Source organism: Dipodomys ordii, unplaced genomic scaffold (assembly GCF_000151885.1).
Source record: "Dipodomys ordii isolate 6190 unplaced genomic scaffold, Dord_2.0 Scaffold207, whole genome shotgun sequence".
NCBI classification, from domain to species: Eukaryota; Metazoa; Chordata; class Mammalia; order Rodentia; family Heteromyidae; genus Dipodomys; species Dipodomys ordii.
This window is the reverse complement of record NW_012267423.1, coordinates 1,881,120-1,903,632: the sequence shown is the minus strand read 5'-3', so window position 1 is coordinate 1,903,632 and position 22,513 is coordinate 1,881,120. Positions and strand designations below refer to the sequence as shown.

The 22,513-nt window shown below is 40.9% G+C and overlaps 1 protein-coding gene across 1 annotated transcript in view; it reads right to left on the bottom strand.

The window, feature by feature from the left end:
• Slc26a5 (solute carrier family 26 (anion exchanger), member 5) overlaps positions 1 to 21,097 on the bottom strand; it is a 31,386-nt gene extending 10,289 nt beyond the window's left edge. The window contains 8 exon segments of the mRNA XM_013035268.1: positions 640 to 1,039; positions 8,065 to 8,147; positions 10,211 to 10,363; positions 13,691 to 13,855; positions 14,419 to 14,585; positions 17,241 to 17,351; positions 20,203 to 20,342; positions 20,893 to 21,097. Coding sequence (XP_012890722.1) covers positions 640 to 1,039; positions 8,065 to 8,147; positions 10,211 to 10,363; positions 13,691 to 13,855; positions 14,419 to 14,585; positions 17,241 to 17,351; positions 20,203 to 20,342; positions 20,893 to 21,044 — 1,371 coding nt within the window. The 5' untranslated portion in view covers positions 21,045 to 21,097.
• Positions 21,098 to 22,513: the final 1,416 nt, after the last annotated feature.

The window sequence follows — 22,513 nt, the reverse complement described above, 5'->3', positions numbered from 1 at the left end:
GGAAGTGATGTGAAGGGTAAACAAAGGAGGAGGCTGCAATTCTTGGTAAGAAATATACGCATTATCCTGCCCATGTAATTGTAACCCCTCTGTACAGTATGTTCACAAATAAAATAAAATTAAATTAAAAAAAATTCCCCTTCACAAAGCTTTTTACAAAAAGAAAAATAATGCAGTAAAAGGGAAAATAATTTTGTTGTTTAAAAGAAAGGCTTTGATGTATATTTACTGCCCATGTTTTCCTGGGATCAGGAAGTCCTGCTCCTGGGCTGTTTAGGGATTTCTATTGATCACTGAATTTAGCAAAGATGTGGAACCTTAGATTTCTCCCTAGAAATGCACAGGGAAATTAATCTTTCATGAAAAGATTATAGCTCATGGTGTTTGGATCCAATACCCTATCTGTAGCTATGTTGTAAAACAAAAACAAAAACTGGCTTCAAATAGAATACTGTGGAATTTGGGTGATGAATCACAGAGTCAAGGTTTAATAAACAGACCTAGGTCTTCCTGATGAGCAAAAATGATTCTGGAGAGATATTTGACTCTCAGGCTGTGGAGTCTACCATGTCCTATCTAAACTTAAGGAAACCATCTGTAGGAATATGGCAGCTATATACTTCATATCCCAAACTTCACTGTGCTAGGTGAACTCCTTTTCCTGAAGTGAGGAAGGGAGGAAGACTCCACTCCTCAGAGCTTAATTACCTGCTGCTCATAAGTAACACAAGTTACACTTTGGAATAAATGTATGCTTTAAATATCTTCATTACTCAAACAAAGGGTTTTCTATCAAGACAGAGAAATCTAGTTCATTTGTCCTCAATACCAGAACATGGTAATTGTAGAAGTATGACACCACTGTATGACAAAAGTGTAGCTGGTTTTTACCTGATTACCATCAACCTGGTAGCCATGTTTATTTGCCAAGGTCTTGGCCATTGAGATGGTCACTGAAAATCCAACGATGGCTATGGCAATTGCATCCACATACACGAGGTGGAAGAGGCTGGTGTCAGGGTTGGCTGGAGGGAGTAGCCTGAAAAGTTAATCTGACTTTAGTTCAAGTGTTGTGACCATGGGGACAGAAAGCAAAGACCAGAGTAGAGCATGAGAGGGGCATTTTGTGCAAATGAGGTGAGAAATGCTTGGGTACTGTTTAGTCTGGTTTGGCATAAAAGAGCCCCTTCCCCCCTCATCCCTCCCCAACCCCCTACCCTGAAACAGAGAGAGGTTTTTCCTAGGTCCACACTAGAGAAGGCCAACTTCTCCTAGGATGGGTTATCAGCAGAGATCAGATGCCGGGTTATTTATAAGCAGAGTAATCTCACACCTCATGGCACCCTGATGAGAGGTGTAAGTAAGATACAGAAGCAGGAAGAGGAGAGGGTCAGTGAAGTGCTCAGATACCACAAGACATCTGAACCAGTCTAGGAGTGGGGAGGGTGTAGGACAGGGTAACTTAGAGGAGAACTCTGTCCTGGTAACATTACTCACTCTTCTCTCTTGCTATTGGAGGTAAGGACTCTGAATCTATTAACTCTTCCTATGCCATTGTCCCTTCAATTGCTCTCTACCATGGGAAATAAGAAGCAGAAGATTAGACTCCTTGAGTCTCACTTGCAACGTAGAGAAGCCCAAAGTGCAACTCTTAGAGCCCTGTAGAAGGCAACCCAAGTTTTGTTCATTCTTAGGGTTTGGGATACTTTTCCTAAAGCATCCCAACCTGAAAGGGTTCCCTGGACTGTTAGAAGGGAAGGTGCCATAGGGGATTTTTTAAAATTTTTATTTATTTTTTATTGTGAACATACTGTACAGAAGGGTTACAATTACATGGGCAAGATAATGAATACATTTCTTATCAAGCATTGTAGCCTCCTCCTTTGATTCCCCTTCAGCCTGCTCCAGAGCAAGGCAATGGACTAAATAATAGTAACAATAATCACTTTATAGATTCAGAAGCTAGCTATTAGGTGCTTCCTATGTGACAGACTCTGTGTTTATTTTATTATTTCCTATAGCCTTGTCAACGAGACACCATTATAATCAGTATCTTGCAGCTGTGGAAAACAAGACCTAGTGAGGTGAAGCAAGTTGTCCCCAGGCAATCAGTTCATCTTCTAAATCCAATAACACTATGACAAGGGTGCTGGTCTACACCTGCTTCTCTTACCACATCACAGCATGGTGGCGTAAAAGATGTTGCAAGTTCTGGAGTGAGGAAAGGGAGGGCAGTGAGGGGCTTCTATTACCTTTGTATGACATACTATATGCTTCATAAAATCCATCTCACTTTTCTCCACAACCATCCTATAAGATACATGCCAGGCATCCCAACTTCTAGGGGAAAACAGGTGTTTTCAGATCTTCAGTGATTTTCCCAAGATAGAACAGAAAGTCAAAACCAGGGTGCCCGAGTATAAAATGATTTGTCTTTCCCTGCACTTTGTTGCATAAGTATTAACCAATAGGGATGGCCTTGTGGTGGGTTCTGGCCTGGGAAATAATATGAAAAATGACTACTTTTGGAATGAGGTAAAAAAAAAGTCAGTTGTCACTTTCTGGCCCTGTGGTGTGTGAGCATTTATGAGTGTGTATAGATGAGGGTGATTGTTTGCCTTCAAACCCAGTCAATACCATTCCTCTCATGCTTGCATGGGAACATGGTTTCTCCCTTGGAGATGAGGAATCTGTCTCCCCCACTTGCTGAATTAGGGCTGGCCCTTGAATATGTTTGGAACAACAGAGAATGGTGCAAAGAAGTTCATCTGAAAAGGTGTAGCAATTTCCCTGTTCTTCTTTCTTGTCACACAAGATACCCTGTAAAGCAATGTGGCTTCCATGCTGTGGACCCTGGGGGAAATGTGATAACCAGGCAGCTCCTCGCTGTCACCGTCACTCAGGCTTGTAGACTATAAGCTCCACAAACGCAAGGACTTTTAGCCTGTGTGACACAGATGTATGTGACTGACCATCTCTTAGGTCATTCAACAAGAGTTATACCTTCCCATGACCGATCTGCAGGAGGGACCCAAGGGAGACCAGCATCCTGACTGCGCCCAACCAAGACTGTAAAGTTATGAGTAACTGAATGCTTGCTGTTTGGGGTTATGTGGCATAGCAGTAAGACTCTCAGGTAAGAGCAATAGTATGATTGTATTTACTTAGAAAGGTAAGCTATTTGTTACTTACTAGTTTTGGGCAAAGTCCCAGAAAGATAAGGTTTCTGGGTAGCCAAGTTTCAGAAAGGTAAAATCTTCTTTATTTATTTAAGTTTAGCTATCACATATAGAAGGAAAGCAACATAGCTGACACAAGGCAAAGGGAAATGAAGGTATTAAGAATCAATTATGGTGCCTGAATTTTAACACATCAGCATATTTTTTAAAGGAGAAACTCACATGAAAGATTTTTATTTAATCAAAGTATTTGTGAGCAGAAACGAAATAGGATTATCTAGTGTATCTCATCAGTGACTAATGTTTATCACAGGAGTGGGCTAGAGAGGCAGGGGTGAGGTAATGGAAAGAGCGTACGCATAGGCTGTCAGAGGACCAAGTTCTGGGTCCAGACTGGGTCTCACCCATGAGGTGCTGAGGCCCATATATGTGTCTCGAATATCACCTTCCCCTCTACCCAACCTGCAGCAGCAACCCCAGCCCTGCGGCGGCCTCCTACTTGGTCCAGAGATAGATCAAGAGAGAGAGAGAGAGAGAGAGAGTGAGAGTGAGAGCGAGAGAAAGACAGAGACAGAGAGACAGAGACAGAGAGACAGAGACAGAGAGAGACAGAGAGGCAGAAAGACAGAGACAGAGACACAGAGAGAGACAGAGACAGAGACAGAGGATCAGAGGTGGTGACTACTCATGCTCCTTCAAACAGAGAGAGAATAACAAATGTTAAAAATGTGGAGTCAGGCAGTGTAGGTCGTTTTCAGAGCATTTCTCACTATTTGTGTGTTAATTGCATGACGAGCTGTGTCCAGTAGACTGTCAGCTTCAAAAATGCAAGGACTTTTGGCCTGTGTGTCTGTTTTTTGTTTTTAACTGTGGAGTCTCTGGACCCCATCGTGTCACCATGCATTACTATCAACTCAAAATGGATTAAAGGCCTTAACATCAAACCCGAAACTTTGAAACGACGGCAGGACAGAATAGGAGAGACACTAGAATGTATAAGCACAGGCAGGAACTTCCTGAACAGAGTTCCAGGGTCACAAGAAATTGGAGAGACCTGATAAATGGGACTACCTTAAAATAAAAAGTTTCTGCACAGGTAAAGACATAGCTTCCAAATTAGAAAGGCAGCCAACTAACTGGGAAAAGATATTTACCAGCTATATATCAAACAAAGGCCTAATATCCATTATATACAGGGAACTCAAGAAACTAATTCCTCCTAAATCATTAAATGGGCAAGGGAAGTAAAGAGAGACTTCTCAGAAGAGATAAAAATGCAAAGAAACACATGAGAAAATGTTCATTATCCCTGTCTGTAAAGGAAATGCAAATAAAAATAACCCTGAGACACCACCTTACCCTGCAGTCAGAATGGCCTATATCCTAAATTCAGCCGACGACAAATGTTGGTAGGGATACAGAGAAAGAGGAACCCTACTGCACTGCTGGTGGGAATGTAAACGAATACAACCACTCTGGAAAGCAGTCTGGAGATTCCTTAGAAAGCGAAATATTAACCTTTCCTATGACTCAGCCATACCACTCCTAGGCATCTACCCTGACCAACAGAACCAGGATACAAGGACACATGCACCACCATGTTCATTGCTGAACTATTCACAATAGCCAGGATATGGAAACAACCCAGATGCCCCACTACAAATGAATGGATCAAAAAATTGTAGAACCTATATTCAATGGAATATTATGCAGCCATTAGGAAGGACAAAATAATGGCATTTGAAGGGAAATGGATGGAACTAGAGCAAATCATGTTGAGAAAGGTAAGCCAAGATCAGAGAGACAAACAGCACATGGTCTCCCTGATATGCAGATATTAAATTCAAAATGCAAGAAGATATGACAAAGTACACAGGACTCAAGAAACAAAGGGCCTATTCTTAATTTGTCGTATCCTTTCTAGGTGACTCCATGTTCTTGACCTCACATATGGTATATACATGTGCACATCTGAAGGAAGCTAGGAGGTGGGCACAGAATCAGAGGGAAACCGGAAAAATACAACAGAGGGGCCCACCAGTGGCAGTGGACATGGATGAAAGTGAACTAAGCAGCTCAAGGGCAGTGATGGGAGAGGGAATGATAGAGAAAGAGGGAATAGCTGGCACTAAGCAAAAGGAAAAAATGTACATATCACCTGATTTGGAAAAAATAGCTGTAGTGTCAAAGTTTGTAGAGTCCATAAGCTTTATAGACCATCATAATGACAATGTGCCTCATGAAGGTTAAAATACGTTTGTGACTTTAAGTACCTATCCCACAATACTGTGAATTTTGTGAAATTTATGGAATCTGTAATCACTTAATCTCAATAAAGAAGAAGAAAAAAGCATTGAATTAACATATGTTGAATATAAAAATACACTTTCTTGTAAAAAGTTTATTATATACAGAATATATAATAGAATATAAACATCAACTGAGATGATAGATATAAAACTGGTTTATCAAGCTGGGTGTGCTGATTCAAACCTGTAATCCTAGCTACTTTAGAGGCAGAATGGGGAATCAATGTTTGAGAAAATTTTGTGAGATTCCATCTTGACCAACAGGTAGAGATGGTAGTGCACCCCGAGCTACAGGGGAAGCAAAATGGCTAGATATGGTAGTGCATGTCCTGCATTCCATTGCCAAAAATAGGGGGATCACACTCCAGGCTGGCCTGGAAAGGTTAGCCTGAGCATAAAGAGAGACTCTATCTTGAAAATAACCAGACCAGGGGGGAGGGGAGGAGTATGGGAAGGGATGGGAAGGGGAAACAACGAGGAGGCTACAATGCTTGATAAGAAATGTATTCGTTATCTTGCCCATGTAATTGTAACTCCTCTGTACGGTATTCTCACAATAAAAAAAAAAGAAAAAAAGATAATAACTAGACCAAACAGGACTGGAGGTATGGCTTAAGTGGTAGAATGTGTGACACTAGCAAGCCTGAGGCTTGCTAGTTCAAATGCTAAAAAGTACATTTCAGAACTTTTTACGTCCATTGAAATAAAAATAAAAATGTAATTGCTATGCTATAGCTTAACATTGAGTCCTTCTAAGTAACATATCTATGGAACTGACGTTTTGTTTTGAAGTTTATAGATAGAGTACAAGTTTCTTCCCTTGACATGGCTCCATGGCTGAACTCTACCACAGAACACTGACAACCAGGCAGCCTCCAGCTGTCAGAGAGCATGCTCTGCTTCCTCGGCTTCCCAAGACACTCTAGGATGGATCTGAGGGTTCTGTTTGGCAGAAGTCTGACTGTTCTTTTGTCAGAGAGAAGAGGCTGATGAGGGAAAGAGCTGGAAAGGGTAAAGGGGACAGAAAGCCAGAGACAAGCTGAGAGATGCAGAGAAAAAGAGAGGAGCAGCGGGGATCAGAAGGTGGTGACCACTCATGCCCCTTCAAGCATAATGTTTTAAAAATGTGGAGTTAGGCAGTATAGGTCAAGAAAATAAGTAAGCCCTAAAATAGAAAGTCTGCTAGAATAATAAGCCCCTGAAGCTTCGGCCAGCCTGCCTGGGACATATGCTGGGAGTGCAGCAGCACCTGCTCTAAGCCCCTGCCTCCCGTGCTCTCTCACAGATGCCCTGGGGGTGAGTGCATGCTACTGCACCCACCTGGCAGGCGAGGAAGCTGAAACTTTGCAAAAGTAAGTGACCTGGGCTGGCAAGGTGGCTCTGTGGTAGAGAGCTTGCCTTGCGTGCATGAGGCCCTGGGTTCGATTCCTCAGCACCACATAAGCAGAAAAAGCCGGAAGGGACACTGTGGCTCAAGTGGTAGAGCGCTAGCCTTGAGCTGAAGAGCTGAGGGATAGCACCCAGGCCAAGAGTTCTGGCCCCACAACTGGCAACAAACAAACAAACAAACAGAGTAAGTGACCTGCCCAAAGCCACACTAACAAAGATAGGCTGGGATTTAGGTATTTTTTTCTTCATTACTGGGTCATTCAAGGAGTGATAAAAAAAAAACTGTTAAGGAAAGCATAAGAAAACAAACCAACACAATAAAAAAATATTTCCCACTTTCAGTAGGATTCTAAAATGGTGCCACTGTTATGGAAACTAATATGGGGATTCTTAGGGGTGGGGGTGGGGGGTGGAGATGGTAAACCCTTTCAATTCAGAAGTCTATATCATCCAGTAATTCTATGTTGGGTGTATAGAATCAAAAGCTGAGTCTTGAAGACCATGCCAAGAACAGCATTTTATATCTATCTATCTATCTATCTATCTATCTATCTATCTATCTATCTATCTATCTATCTATCTATCTATATGTTTATAGTTATGTGGGTTGTTTCCACATAACTATATATGGATGAATGGAGAAACAAAATACAGTCTATACACACAATGGGATATTACTCTGCTTTTAAAAGGAAAGAAAACATTGTCATACTCTGTGGCATGCACAAAATCTTGAGGATACTATGTGAAGTGAAACAAGTTAGTCATGAAATTCTATATGGTTCAACTGATAAAACACCAAAAGTAGTCAAAATTAATAGAAACAGAAAAGAACAGTGGTTATTAGGGACAGAGGGATGGTGAATGAGGGAGTTGTTTAATGGTGCACAGTTTCACATTTGCAAGTTAAAAAGTCCAAGATTTGTTTTACACATTGAATGTACTTAATCCTGCTGGAGCGTATACTTAAAATTGGTTAAGATGGTAAACTTCGTGCAGTGCTTCTTTAAAAGCACAATAAACATACACACACACATGAACATTCACACACCATGTGTGCCTCCAGCCCCGGGACTCCTCAATTATTTGACAGCTGGGAAAGCAATCATTTTTCATCCTAAGAATGCTATTATGGAGGTAGAAACAGCAGACCCATGGACTGTTACTTCAGATAAACAATTTCCTACCCTAGAGGAAGGGTTCCAACAACATCCACATTGTATGATTCTTGCAAGTTAAATCCAGCTGAAATGCCAGTGCCCATGACCACCTAAAACAGACACAAATTGAAATACAGCTTTAGACAGGAATATTCAAATGTCACAAAAATCATCTTCAAAGAGTTTGCTAGCCAAGCCAAATTATTTCTCAATGAATATCACAAACATTCAGACTTACGATACTGTTAGCTTTCAGTAATTCTAACTTCTCTCACTGACTACCTCACATAACTACAAGGGGCTGTCTGCTTTCCTGGAGTTCTGGAGTTGCTTCCTTTTCCATTTATTCTCTTCCTGTTGAGATGTGTGGCAAGGTGACCCTGAAACCTCTTTGGGGTTCACCTTTGGGTTATGATGATGATACAAAATTGCCCATCATCATGATGGACAATAGAATGCAGATCCTCCTGGCGCCTCTTTTTCTAGGCCAGTGGCACCAATAGAGTCCGAGGCTTTTCCCAGCCTCCTACAGCTGTCTGAGAGGTGGCAGGACTTTTTTTTTGTCTTTGTGCTCTATACCAACCATTTGTTTTCATATCTCAAACCTTGTTTTTCAGTCTGGCTAAATTTGGACCAGACAACTATTGGTTTAGTTTTGTTTTTTTGAAAAAGCTATTTACCATGTAACCCAGGTTGGCCCTGAACTCACAATCCTGTCTCAGTCTCCACAGACCTGAGACTACAGAAATGTGCTATCAGGGTTGGGCAACAAGTAGAGCTTTTGATTTTTACCTTTATAGCACCCATATTATGCACTTCAGAGCCTCAGATGCCAAAAGGATTTTACTGGGCATTTTGAATTTTAAAGGATTCACACTTGTAGTTAGAAGTAGGTCAGGGTTTGAGCATCGGTTCATAGATGACTCGTGTTTTGCTGAAGCAGGTAATTTAAACTACCCATGTGACCAGGAGGTAAGGGAATAGTGTCCACTCTGATCCCAAGGCTGAGGATTTGGACAGTGCCCACCAGGTGTACACATGAATAAATAATTGTGATTACTGAAAACTAATATTAACTTTTAGTAAAATATTGTAATCATTTTATGTACAAATGAAATTTATTTATTTACTGAAAGTACTGTTGGTCATAAATATATATTAATGTTTGGTTGTACTACGTTTAAAAAATTTTTTTGGTCGTGGGGCTTGAACTCTGGGCTTGGGCACTGTCCTTGTGCTCTTCAGCTCAAGGTGAGCGCTCTACCGCTTGAGCCACAGCGCCACTTCCGGTTTTCTAGTGGTTTAATGGAGATAAGAGTCTCACAGACTTTCCTGCCCTCCTGCCTGGGCTGGCTTTGAACCATGATCCTCAGATCTCAGCCTCCTGAATAGCTAGGATTACAGGCGTGAGCCACCAGCGCCCGGCTTGTACTACTTATTAAATGGAATGCTCAGGTATTTAGTTTGGCTTGAAAATGGCATGGAAATGAGAAAGATTGAGACCTTTTATCTTTTATTCTTTCTATCTTTTGTCACTATTAGGGTTTGAACTCGGGGCCTTGCCCTTAGTAAACTGGTTTGATCCTGATGAGCCACATCTCTACCCTCTTTAATTTTTGTTATCAAAGTAGTATGTGCTCTTCATAAAAGAATTAGATAAAAATTTGATGAAAATAAATACTCTAAATTCCATCATTCTTGGGGACACATTAAAAATGTGAACATATAGTAGTCTTCAACTATCTTTTTTTTTTTTTTTGCTGATACAGGGGGCTTGAACTCAGAGGCTGGGTGATGTCCTGAGATTTTTGCTGAAGGCTAAGGCTCTACCACATGAGCCCCAGCCCCAGCTTTTTGCTGGTTAATTGGAGATAAGAGTTCATGGACTTTCTTGCCTTAGCTGGCTTCCAAGTGCAATGCTTGAAGGTCAGCCTCTTGAGAAGTTAGTATCAAAGGCATGAGCCATTGGTGCCTGCTTCATTTATCTTTTAAAAGTAATCCATATGTATGTTTTAATTTTTTGAATTTTTCTTTTTAGCTGCTTTAGTTCTCTTGGAAGCAGCAAATTAGACCTTGTGGTGATTCTCCATGTCTTCCATGTCAGAATCCCTCATGAAGCCAGGCGCATGGGGTTGTGGGAGCTGCACAGGACCACCAGCCTGTGAGGACTTACCGCAAAGAACTCTAAAGGAATGGGTGCTGGCAGTTTCTCTTTAAATCTCTCATTAAACTCCTTGCCACCCAAGAGCAAACCAAAAACCATCAGGCCGACGCCTAGGGAACACACGTTGAGGTTTTTAATATTCTGCAACACAGCAACTGTACTCTGCAACACACAGGGAACACTGGACGTTTATATCAAGAAATGGCCTCCGATTGCATGACTTAGTTCACAGGGAGTACCTAGATCAGGCAATTCATGATCACAGAGGTCAAGGGCTAGTGGTCATCAGGGTTGGGCAGAAGGTGGTGGGGAGCACCTGTTTATGGGTGTGGAGCTCCTGTTTAGGATGAGAGGGACTGGACAAGGAGGGTGTTATGATTATACACCGCTGAAAATAACTGAGTCCACTGAATTGCACACTTAAAGCGGTTCATTTTGTTAGTGGATTTTGCCACAATAAAATATCTTCACACAATTCAGGTGAGCTCACTCTGAGGCGGGGCAGGAGGGGAAAGGGAAGGAGAATGGGAGTATGATCCATGATAGAAGGTCATACTTAGTACTTGCAAGACCCTGGGTTCAATACCTAGCATAAATGAAGAGAAAAAAGAGAAGTCCATAGGCTGATATTTCTTTGTGGTTTATGCCAATTAGAAGACATTTTTACTTTGTTATACGATTTTGTGATTATAATTCATATTCAATAATCTTACATTTTTATTTTTGACATGCTGCTATCTTGACATTGTTACTATAAAATTCAGAAAACATAACATTGAGCTAACTGGGCACTCGTAGCCTACCCCTTTAATCCTATATACTTAGGAGGGTCCCAGCACAAGGCCAGTCTGGGCAGGAAAGGTTGTTGTGACTCTTATTTCTAGTTAACCATCAACAAGATAGAAGTAGAGCTTGGCTCTAGTGGTCAATGATCTAGTCTTGAGTGAAAAAGCTTAGGGATAGTGCCCAGTCCCTGAGTTCAAGCCCCAATACTGGCACGTATACACACACACATACACATTACACACACACACACACACACACACACACACACACACACACACTAATCTTTAGCTTTAAATACTGAGAAAATAATTAAGGATTGACATCAGCAAAGTAATGCTGAAGTTAAACAGTCAGAAAACTTTCAGGAGCTCAAAACTGGAGAAATTATTGTTCACAGGTGAAAAAGAAATCATGTGGTCTTTGAAGTACAGAGAGTGACACTGGGGAAGAAAGACAGGAGAGTTAGAGAAGCGTCTGTGGTAAGATGCTGAAGTCACTGTCTGGGATTTCCAGATACAGTCATTCTCATTGAATAGTAAGTAGACTCCCTCCAACCCAAGCCCAGCATCCTTTCCTGTAGATGTCCTCAGCATCCCTGGGGATACTTGGATATTGCATCTTCTTGGGACAAGGCATTTTGAGAGGTCTCAGGCTAAAAAAGTACATGTTTAGCTATTATGGAAAACCATTTTTTCAATTTTAAAGTTTTTATTATAAAGGTGATATACAGTCACATAAATCAGGTAAAGATACATTTCTTTTTGGGCAATGTAATTCCTTCTCATATTCTCTCTCTCTCTCTCTCTCTCTCTCGTTCTCTCTGTTTTCCCTCCCTTCCCACCCACAAGTTATATAATTCATTTTCAATATAATGTCTAGTGAGTACCACTGCTACATTTGTTCAGGAAAACCAACTATTTAGGGAATACCCTTGTAGCCTGATTTCATGTTAACCAATCAAGGAGTTAAATTTCAACCTTAACTTCCTCAATGAGATTTTCTTAGAAGCTTAAAGTGTAATTTGTCACTAACTTCATATTTATGTGATTTGTGATTTATCAGCAGCTATCTTCCTACTGGGCAGTGTCTACTGTACCAGCTGTGTCCTAGTGCTTAATAGAATCTGGCAAATAAATATCTGTAATAGCTAGCAGCATCTCTCAAGTTTTGGTATGGGTTATTTAACTGTCAACTGGTTCTAGGCATTTCCTAGTTTCATATCTATCTGCGTGGCATTTAGAGATGCATTTTCTGAGTTGGGCACTGATGGTTCATAGCTACAATTCTAGCTATTCAGGAGGCTGAGATCTGAGGGATCTGAGACTGCAGTTCAAAGCCAACCCTGGCCAGGAAAGTCCACAAGATTCTTTTTCTTTGGGGGGGGGGTCCAGTCTTGGGGCCTGAACTCTGGGCCTGGGTGCTGTCCCTCAGCAATTCAACTCAAGGCTAGCGCTCTACCACTTGAGCCACAATGCCACTTCCGGCTTTTTTTCTTTTTGCTTATGTGGTGCTGGGGAATTGAACCCAGGGCCTCATGCATTCAAGGCATGTGCTCTATCACTGAGCCACCTTCCCAGTCCCTCCACAAGATTCTTATCTCCAATTAACTACTAAAAAAAAAAAGCCAAAAGTGAGGCTATTTCTCAATTGGTAGAGTACTACCCTTGAGCAAAAAACTCAGTGACTGCACCCAGGCCTTGAGTGCAAGCCCCAGGACTGGCACAAAAAAATAGGAAGGAAGGAAGGAAGGAAAGAAGGAAGGAAGGAAGGGAAGGGAAGGAAAAGGAAGGAAGGAGAAATGTGTTTTCTATTTCTTTTTTTGGGGGAAGATGCTTCTAAGTGTACAGGACTTTTTTTTTTTTTTTGGGTCTGGTTGTGGGGCCTGAACTCTGGGCCTGGGCGCTGTCTCTTAGCTCTTCAGCTCAAGGCTAGCGCTCTACCACTTGAGCCACAGCGCCACTTCGGGCTTTTTTTCTTTTTGCTTATGTAGTGCTGAGGAATTGAACCCAGGGCCTCAGGCATGCAAGGCAAGCGCTCTACCACTGAGCCACCTTCCCAGCCCTGTACAGGACTTTTCAAACTATATTTAGCTATTGATTTCTGGTTATTTTACACTGCATAAAAATACTGAATTTTAGATTTTAATTAGTTTCATATAATCAATTTCAACCTGATCAGGTATTATCATTATTTTCACTGTGCTTGCAAATAATTTATATCTTCCCTCAGTTACATATAGGATGTATGTATATTTTATTATATCAAGCTGATTTTTGTGTTAATTAAATCTTTATAGCTTTATTATTATTTTTGTTCGAGCAGTTTTTCAAAGAGGTCTGTATTTCCACTATATTGTAATTATTTACCTGTGTCCAAAAAACACATCATGTAGTCTTAAGAAAAAAACTATCCCTTTACCTAGTTAGATAATTGTGCCACCAAATTGTATCACCTAACAAAAAATTCCTTATGAAGCAGGAAGAATCATAAATCAATAACATGGGATTTTAGAGTTTAATCCTTATGGCTCTCTTCTTGGAAATCCTTACGATGAACAACTCTTTTCTATGGCATTTCCTTTTCTGTAAATTCTTAGAACAAAGTAAAATGAGCCATGGAGATGAAAAGGATACACAGGAGGTGTGTGGCGGGGGAATAAAGAAGGAAAAGTTAGTCCTGAGAGGTCAGGATTTGCTTACTTACATACACCACTGAAAAGATCCCACTGTACCGCTTTGTTTTAACCCCGAACAGGTATTTTAACATGGAGGTGAAGACATGTACAGCCGCTGCAGTGGTGAATCCACGGACCAGAGGCTCTGTGAGGTAAATGGCCACGAATCCAAATCTACAGACACCTAGACAGAACTGGTTTGTTTTTTTTTTTTAACGACAAAGAAATAAAACAAATAACATGATAGGTTAGGAAGTTATGGCCAACTGAAAACATATCAAAGGTCTTTGTGGACCATATTCTACCACTGCAAAATTGAACCTGCAACAGCTCAAAGCTAGTAAGTCAATGACTGGAAATAATAGGAAGTCTGCACTGGCTAGAGCCCCCGAGGCGTCCTTACTCTCTGGGTCCCATGGAATCAGGATCATACTTGGTCATGTCAGCCACCGGGCATGATCACTGGCTATTCCTCCCCCAGCAGACAGGGGATGTCCCTTTTCCAGAACTAACAATGCTGCTATTTCAAACTTGTCTTGCTCTCGGGATCTCTAAAGTGCCTAATCTAGACTTGTTGGACACTCCCAGTTGTAAATAAAGCCTGCAGTTGGGCTGGCATCCCTGAATGATATAAACCTTGAGCTCAAGAATTTGCTGGCTGACACTGACCACCTTGTACTAAGACTAGCTCAGATTGTTGATTAGATATTTAGTATTACCACAAACCGGAACCCATTTCCCCATCTTCAAGCCTTACCTGAATTATTCCCGAAAGCAAGGTCACAGACATGGCAACTTTGACCCTCAGGGCATCTCTGGCTTCTGTACCATTGGTGGTATTTACTCCTCCTGGAATGACTATGTCATCAGGTACTAATCGAACAGCCACACCACCAATCATCAAGCTAATAACAGCAAAAGGACCTGAAATGATGAAGTGTTAATGACTCTTGTTCAGGGACTCAAGGAAGCTCAACTAATGGGATGACTCCTGTTCAGGGGTTCAGGGAAATTGTTTCCAATGCACCTCATGTTGTAGTGGCCAGGGTGTAAGAAATGCAGTAAGAAACACAGGTCCATAGACAAGCAGAAAAGGTCAAAAGCTATGTACCTATGACCATATAAGATGATGCTAAGTGAAATGAACCCCAAGATAGGACGCAGAGGTTTTTTTCTTTGTTGCTGTTGTTTTTAATGTACTATGTGATTTTTTTTTGTTTCTTTTGTATGTTCTTCCCCCATGGTATAACCCCTGTTGTCACTGTATTTGATTCTAGTTCTCTGCATCTTGTATCTACATTTTTCTAATTTGGGGAACGGAAGGAAAATAACAAAATAATGAAACAAGGATACAGCTCAACCCATTATAACAATGAGACATCCAAGACACTATGTTGTAAATGAACTTTACAATTTCAGGGGGAGGGGAGGGAGGAGTTGGGGAGGTGGGGAGAGAAGGGATATAAGGGAAAAACAAAGGAGGGGTAACAATGCTCCATAGGAAATGAACTCATTACCTTACTCATGTAAATGTAACCCCTCTGTATAGTATCTTTACTATAAAAATTTAAAAAATAACCCATGTAATTGTAACCCCTCTGTACAGTATGTTCACAAAAAAATAAAATTAAATTAAAAAAAATTTAAAAAATAAAATAAAACGACAGAATCTAGGTGGTAAGTTGGCCAGATACAAAGTTAAATTCAACATTTTTTATGTTTGCAAAATTTGAAAATAAATTTTGGAAAATTAAAAAAAAATGTGGCTGGAGCTGAGAGAGAGAGAGAGAGAGAGAGAGAGAGAGAGAGAGAGAGAGAGAGATAGGAGAGAGAGGGGGGTGTCCAGTGCTAATCCTTAAAACTGCACTGCCCTCCTTGAGTGTCCTGACATTGGTGTGTGTATGTGCATACTGTATTTTCTAAAACCAACCACAACGTCTTATCTCACACACATGCTCTCAGGACCAGGGCATTTCCCCATCTAAGAGCTAGACTCTAGTTCTGTCCTTGCATCTGAGTGGATTTGTGATTTGTTAGCAACTGAAAGAATAGCTCAACAGTGACCATGTGACTTCTGAGGCTAGATCATGCAAAGGGATGGGGCTTCTAACCAAGAGCTGTTAAACTGATGCTGAAACCTGGCCACTATGTGCAAGGAAGTTCCTGGGAGCGCTTGGAAGAAGAGGGAGAAGAAAGGGAGGGAGAGAGGGAAGACCTGCCCAGATGAACCCTCCCAAGACCCGATGTGTAGGCACTGAGAGACGAGATGATATGTTTTGCATGTATGTATATATGTATGTATGTATGTGTGCATGTGTGATGCTGGGATTCAGTTCAGGGCCTTAGACTTGTAGGCAGGCAACTGTTCTGAGCTACATCCCCAGATCCAATTTATTTAAAAATTTTAAACGTGTACTAAAATATATAACTTTATAGTTGTAGGGTTGAACTCAGGGCCTAGACCCTGTCCCTGAGCCTCACTGTGCTCAAGGCAAGCATTCTACTACCTGAGCCATAGCGCCACTTCCAGTTTTTGAGTGGTTAATTGGAGATAAGAGTCTTATGGGGACTCTTCTGCCTGGACTGGCTTTGAGCTGTGATCCTCAGATTCCAGCCTCCTGAGGAGCTAGGGTTATAGGTGTGAGCCAACAGTGCCCAGCTCTTTATTGTTATTAAGAGGCTACCATTTCACAAGTCAGGTAATAAGCACATTTTGTTTGTGGATGTCATCCCTTTTCACTTTTCTCCAGTTTCTCCCTCCTTTCTATGCCCTCTGGTTAAACAGTTCATTTTCCATGTAGTGTATACTGAATGTCTCCCTCCCTTCCTACATCTCCCTTTACTCACAACTCGTAAAAAAAGAAAAAAAAACCCAAAGCAAAACCAAACACCACCACCAGTTAATCATATTTTTATAAAGGATATAATATATGCTGTCAAATTTTGTGTAGGAGCATTTGTTACCTAGCAACATACATTTAAAACATTGTATGACTGTTCCCTGGGCTTATAAAACATTGATACTCCTATGAAATTCATTTGAATCTGATCCCAAATATCGAAAAAGAAAATATGTATAATTTAGAGTCTAAAATATGGTGCAAAATGATACATGTCCATAGTAATCAAGAACATAAAGTAACATTATTAAAATACATAAGAGGGAAAAGCAAACACAAGCAAATCATATTAGGAAATAAAGCATGTATCTCGTTTGATAGGTCTCAATAAATGCAATGTACCTAAGAAAATTGTCCTTGTTCTAAGAATTGTAAGAAAGCTACTCATTTTAGAAATCTTGTTGTTGTTGTTGTGTGTGTGTGTGATATATATGTATGTGTATTTTCTTCCAAGAGCTAGGCATAGTACCCAGGGCCTCATACATGTCTAGCAAGCACCATCACTGATCTACATCCTCAGCTGAGAGGAGTTATGTTTTCAAACCCCCATTATATATAGAATAAGTTATAAAGAAGTTATAAATAAACAGATGCTTTGAAAACAACTACTTCTTTGGCACATTGTAAAACTTGGAAATAGAAAAGGAAATGTGTTAGAATATCAAGCATAATAATTTACCTATGGATATGTGTCTGGAGGTTCCAAGAAAACAATACATGATAACAGGATAAAACGAAGAATAGAGGCCGAATATGGGAGGCACAGCTGCAAGCATTGCGAAGGCCAAGCCTGTGGATTCAAAAGCATAGGGGAGAGACCATTAGAAAACAGACGGACAAGGGCATATGTCTTGTCTTCTTGGTTTGCTCTCTCCAATGATCAGGTGAAATCCATTGTAATTAATATCAGGCAATGTGTCTTAGCTGCCTGACCTTCTATTCCAATCCCAATGTGCCCCTGTGCCTGCAAGAGGCTGGGCTAAGCTAGAGCTCCCTGCCATTTCCCTTCTGCCAGTGGAGACCAGTTTTTCAGCCCAGTGAGACCTTCCCAAATCCTGACCCATGGGAACCATGAAAGATGATTCCTGCGATCATCACATTTTGTAGTTCCTATGAGTTCTTTCTTATTCTCTGATGTTCTTTTCAAAAGTACCTTCTTGGGTGGAACCAGGAGGGAAAAGCTGGGAGAGAGCCAGGGAAGGCAAGCTCTTTACCTAACTTGTATAACTATATCCTCTCTGCACTTTACCTTTATAATAATATTTAAACAATATCCTCTTGCTTTTGTTTCATGAATTCAATGTAATTTTCTGTTTCTAAGGATTTTTCCTTGCTATCTTTTGTTTCAGGTGAGATCCTGCTTTCAAGGTGGTTTGGTCTTTCTCTTGAAGCTTCATATGCCTTGGCTCACTTTGTTTGTGGGTGGGATTTGTTGTCAGACAATTTGGTGACTGGCCAGTTTCTTCATTTGGGGTCCTCAAGTTCTCATGATATATCTTTTATCTGGAAAGAATTCATCATCTGCCTTGGGCTGTTGTTAAATTTTAGTTTTGGTGGTACTGGAGTTTATACTCAGGGCTCTGTACTTGCTCGGCTGGCACTCTACACTTTAGCCATGCTCCAGCCCTGAGTTTTGCTATTTTGGAGGTGAAATCTAGTGGACTTTTCCTGCTAGCTGCAAATTAGACTCCTCCAGGTCTCAGACTCCTGAAAGTTAGGGTTACAGGTGTGAGTTACCAGAGCCTGCTGGGTATATCTCTTTGCAGGCACTTGTAGCTGAGCAGGGCAAGAGAGGAATCTTTGTCTGCCTACAGTTGAACATGCAGACTTTATCTTAACCCAGATAGCGCCATCTTTTTCACGGTATCTTCACTCTCTCAATCCATGCATAGTATGAGGGTGGGCGCCTAAGTATTTTTGTGACACACAGCTTTGACAATAATTTAGAGCCTCTAGGTTCCTGGTGTTCTTCAAAGTGGTTTGTAAATGTCAATTTCTTGCCCTCTGATAGCTCAATTGTCACTTGTCCTTGTTTTTTCCCTCCTCCTCCTCCCTTCCTCTCCCCTCCCCTTCCTTTCCTTTCTCTTCCCTTCCCTTCCCTTTGTAGTACTGGGATTTAGAGTCATGCCTTGCAGTTGTTAGTGCTCTGTCATTTAAGCCACATCTCTAGTCCCTTTTGCTTTGGTATTCTTTAAATAGGACCTTAAACTTTTTCTGTCTGGCCTTATTTATTGATCTTCCCAAGGTCTGCTTCCTAAGTAGCTGCGATTGCAGGCATGCATCACCATGCCAGCTGGGCTTTCTATCATTCCCCCCCGCCCCACCTCTACTGGATCTTGTTTCCTTTCTCTTTCTCATTGCTAATTCATACAATTTCTCTTTTCTTTACGGACATTTTAGAGAGATTTAAAATGAATTAGAGACAAAACTATGTTTTCAATCTGTCATGGTTAACAAAAAATCTTTTCATAAATTTAATACCATTAATCACAATACATTTGACTACTGCCCTTTAGTTCTCCATCTCTGCTATATTTTGTTTTTCATTTGTATCTGTCTTTATTGATTAGTGATTGACTAATGAATAGACTATGTTAAAGATACCTCTTTGAAACAAATTAGATTGTAGATGATCTCTGTCAGCAGCATCTGACCTTCCATGTTTTGAAACAATTCCTTCCTTCATATAATTCCATTTGCTCCTGGTCTTCTTGTTTCTCACAGATACTTTAAAATTTTTTTTGTTTATTTTTTTGTGCTGGTTCTGGGGCTTGAACTCAGAGCCTGGGTGCTGTCCCTGAGCTTTTATGTGCTTAAAGCTAGTGCTCTACCACTTGAGCCACATTTCTATTTCTGGCTGGTTTGGTAGTTAATTGGAGATAAGAGTCTTATGGACTTTCTTGCCCAAGCTGGCTTCTAACCACAATAATCAGATCTCAGCTGCCTGAGTAGCTTGAATTACAGGGTGAGCCACCAGTGCACAGCAACAGACCTTTCTTTTCCGTCTCCTTCACTGGCTCTTTCTTCTCTACGTGGCTTTAATACTATTCAGAGCCTGATTCAGCTCCCGTCCTTATCATTGGACAATCCATCCCCAGTTGTCCTGGACTTCCATCGTGGTTTCAATGATGTATAAATGCCAAAGATTTCCACCTTGATCTTTCCAGGCCACATCACTCTCTTTAGTTCACCATCTACTCAATATCTGCATGACACACCAAATTTGCTCTCTTTCTATCAGAAACATCTTGAATTTCACGTCTCTAAATTTACCTTTCAATTCTGTCTTGACCATCTTCATTATATATGTAATTGTATCCCTCAGAAGTTTGCAACAGAAACCTGGGGTAGGGGTGTCAGTCCTGATCACCCCTTTCCTCATGCTCTCAGATCCAGCTCAGTAGCCCTTAGCCTTGAAGTCATGTCCAAACTACCCTCCATATGTTTAGAGAATACACTAGTATTTTAAGTTCTTAGAGTCCACATGCTCACTTAGGTATGAGGATGCCAACTGATGTGTTGATATGTGAAACAACACTTCCATTTTTTCTTAGGCATTCCCCCGAGAGTTAAGTTTTAAGGGTTAGGTTAGCAAGGGAATTAAAATGAAAGAAACACTGGAAGAAATCCATTCTACTAACCTTGAGGAAGCTGAAGCACTCCAGTGCTTATCCCTGAGACCAAGTCTCCCAGCACATACTCCTTGAATTTGTAAGCTGGCAACCATTTAGTAATGGGCAAGAACATATAGATGATGTTTCTTATTTTTTTAGGAGTACATCTGAGAAGATAAAGATGATAAAGACAGAAAAAAATAGAAATCAGGAACCTTTGAGTGGAATTCACCCCAAGCCATTTACTTTTCTCTATACCTATGAGTGAGGGAGAAATTTCACAACAGATTATTCAAATTACTGCTACACATGTGTAGGCCAGAGATTGGAAACAAAACCATGCTCAAACCTTCTTGAGGTAGTTATGTCAGAGGTGTGTGGAGAATTAGAAAACATGGCAAGTTTTTTGCATTTATTATTGCTATTGTAAAGATGGTGTGTGTGTGGGTTACAGTTGCATATGTCAAATAAAAAGTATACTTCTTTTTGAACAATGGGTAGCTTATAGGAATCTTTACACAATGTAAGGCATAGTGGGAATTCAGTGAGCATAGTAAGCACTGATGAAACCTGTTTCCAATCAGTGTCTAAACTGAGTGCATCATTATGGACAGCAAGAGTGCTCAGCATTCATTTCCCCCCACGTCACCAACACATCTCCTTTACATATGGACATGGACCTCATTTCTCCTATAGGGAATAATAAACACAACATACATGAATGCCTGCTTCAGCTTGTCCCCAATGGATTCTGAGACTTTGTCCTTTGTGTGGAGTCTCTCCTGGAGGACTGGATGGCTGAAGATGGGCCTTTCCACATGGTACCTCTGGGTTTCTGCAGGGATTTCATTTTCTTCAGCATGATCCATAGTACTTTGAAATTATTCATCAACAGCAGGAGATAAGCATTTCTGGAGTGACATTAAGGGAGAAGATAAAGAAGTTCACATTAGAGGCCCAAATCCTACTGATGATTGCTGGGAAGCACCAACTCCTTCAGGCTATCTAGGCTCTAAGGAATCATGTATACCCCAGAGCATGTTGGATATTGTTCTGTGATTAGCAAGCACTAACTCCTAGAATGAAGCACAAATTAATTAAAAAAAGAATTAACGAATCGATTCTTTAAGCTTAGAGTGATAAATAGGTGCCATATGCACTTCTAAAAAAGGCTCCTGTTATGCTTGGTGGCTAAATACCACGGTCAGTTGCCTCTGGCTCCATAGGAGAAAAGTATGCATCAGGCCAGCTTGGACAAGTAGTATGTCAGGCAAACAAAACACAAGCAAGGTCGATTCTGTGTGTGTATGTGTGTGTTTGTATTTGTACTGGGGCTTGAACACTCATGCTTGGCTTTTTCACTCAGGGCTGGTGCCAATCCTCCACTTCCATAATTTTGATGGTTAATTGGAGATAAAAGTCTCATGAACTTTTCTGCCCAGGCTGGCTTCAAATCATGATCCTCAGGTGTCAGCCTCCTGAGTAGTTAGGGTTATAGGTGTTAGCCATTAGCCGCCAGCCTGGCTCTTAATTTTCACCCTGAGTATTTTGAAGGTATATTACCCTTCTTACCTAATCCCATATTTGTTTATCTACTTAAATTATCTTATGGTTCGGAGTTGAGGCTTGTGTCTGCATGAGGGAAGTGCTTGTGCTTTAGAGAAAGGCAAAGGGTGAAAAACATCACAATATTACAATGCTGGCTTAACTTTGATTATATTGCTAAATATTAGAGTATTTGCATGGTTGATACATAGTGAATGCTGCTTAAGTGAATAAATAATTCAAGAACCAAAATCCAACATGTGGCTCATGCCTGTAGATAGCTACTCAGAAGGCTAAGATCTGAGGATTTCCTTTAGTTGCCTGCCAGGGCAGAAAAGTTTGCAAAAGTTCTTAAAAGTGATTCAGAAAAAGCCAGAAGGGGCTCAGGGACAGCCCCCAGGCACTGCAAAGATTACAATTGTTGCTGTAAACTTAAGTGCTCAGTAATGTTAATCACAAGTTACACTTGAGATATGAAGGTTGTGGTTCCAAGCCAGCACAGGCATGAAAATCTGTGAAACTCTTCTCTCCAAATAACTACCAATGCCAGAAATAAAGCTGTGGCTCAACTGGTAGGGCACTAGCTTTGAGCAAAAAAGCTCAGAGACAGCCTTCATGCCCTGAGTTTAAGTTCCAAGACTGGGGACAAAAGATACAAACTAAAAACCTATAACCAAGAAGCTGTAAGGATAATAGCTGAGAATAAAACAAAATACTAGTAGCAATGTGACCCAGTACCAACAAGGCTGATATACAAACCAGCCTTGCTTTCAATGGTTTGCGTGCCTCCTCC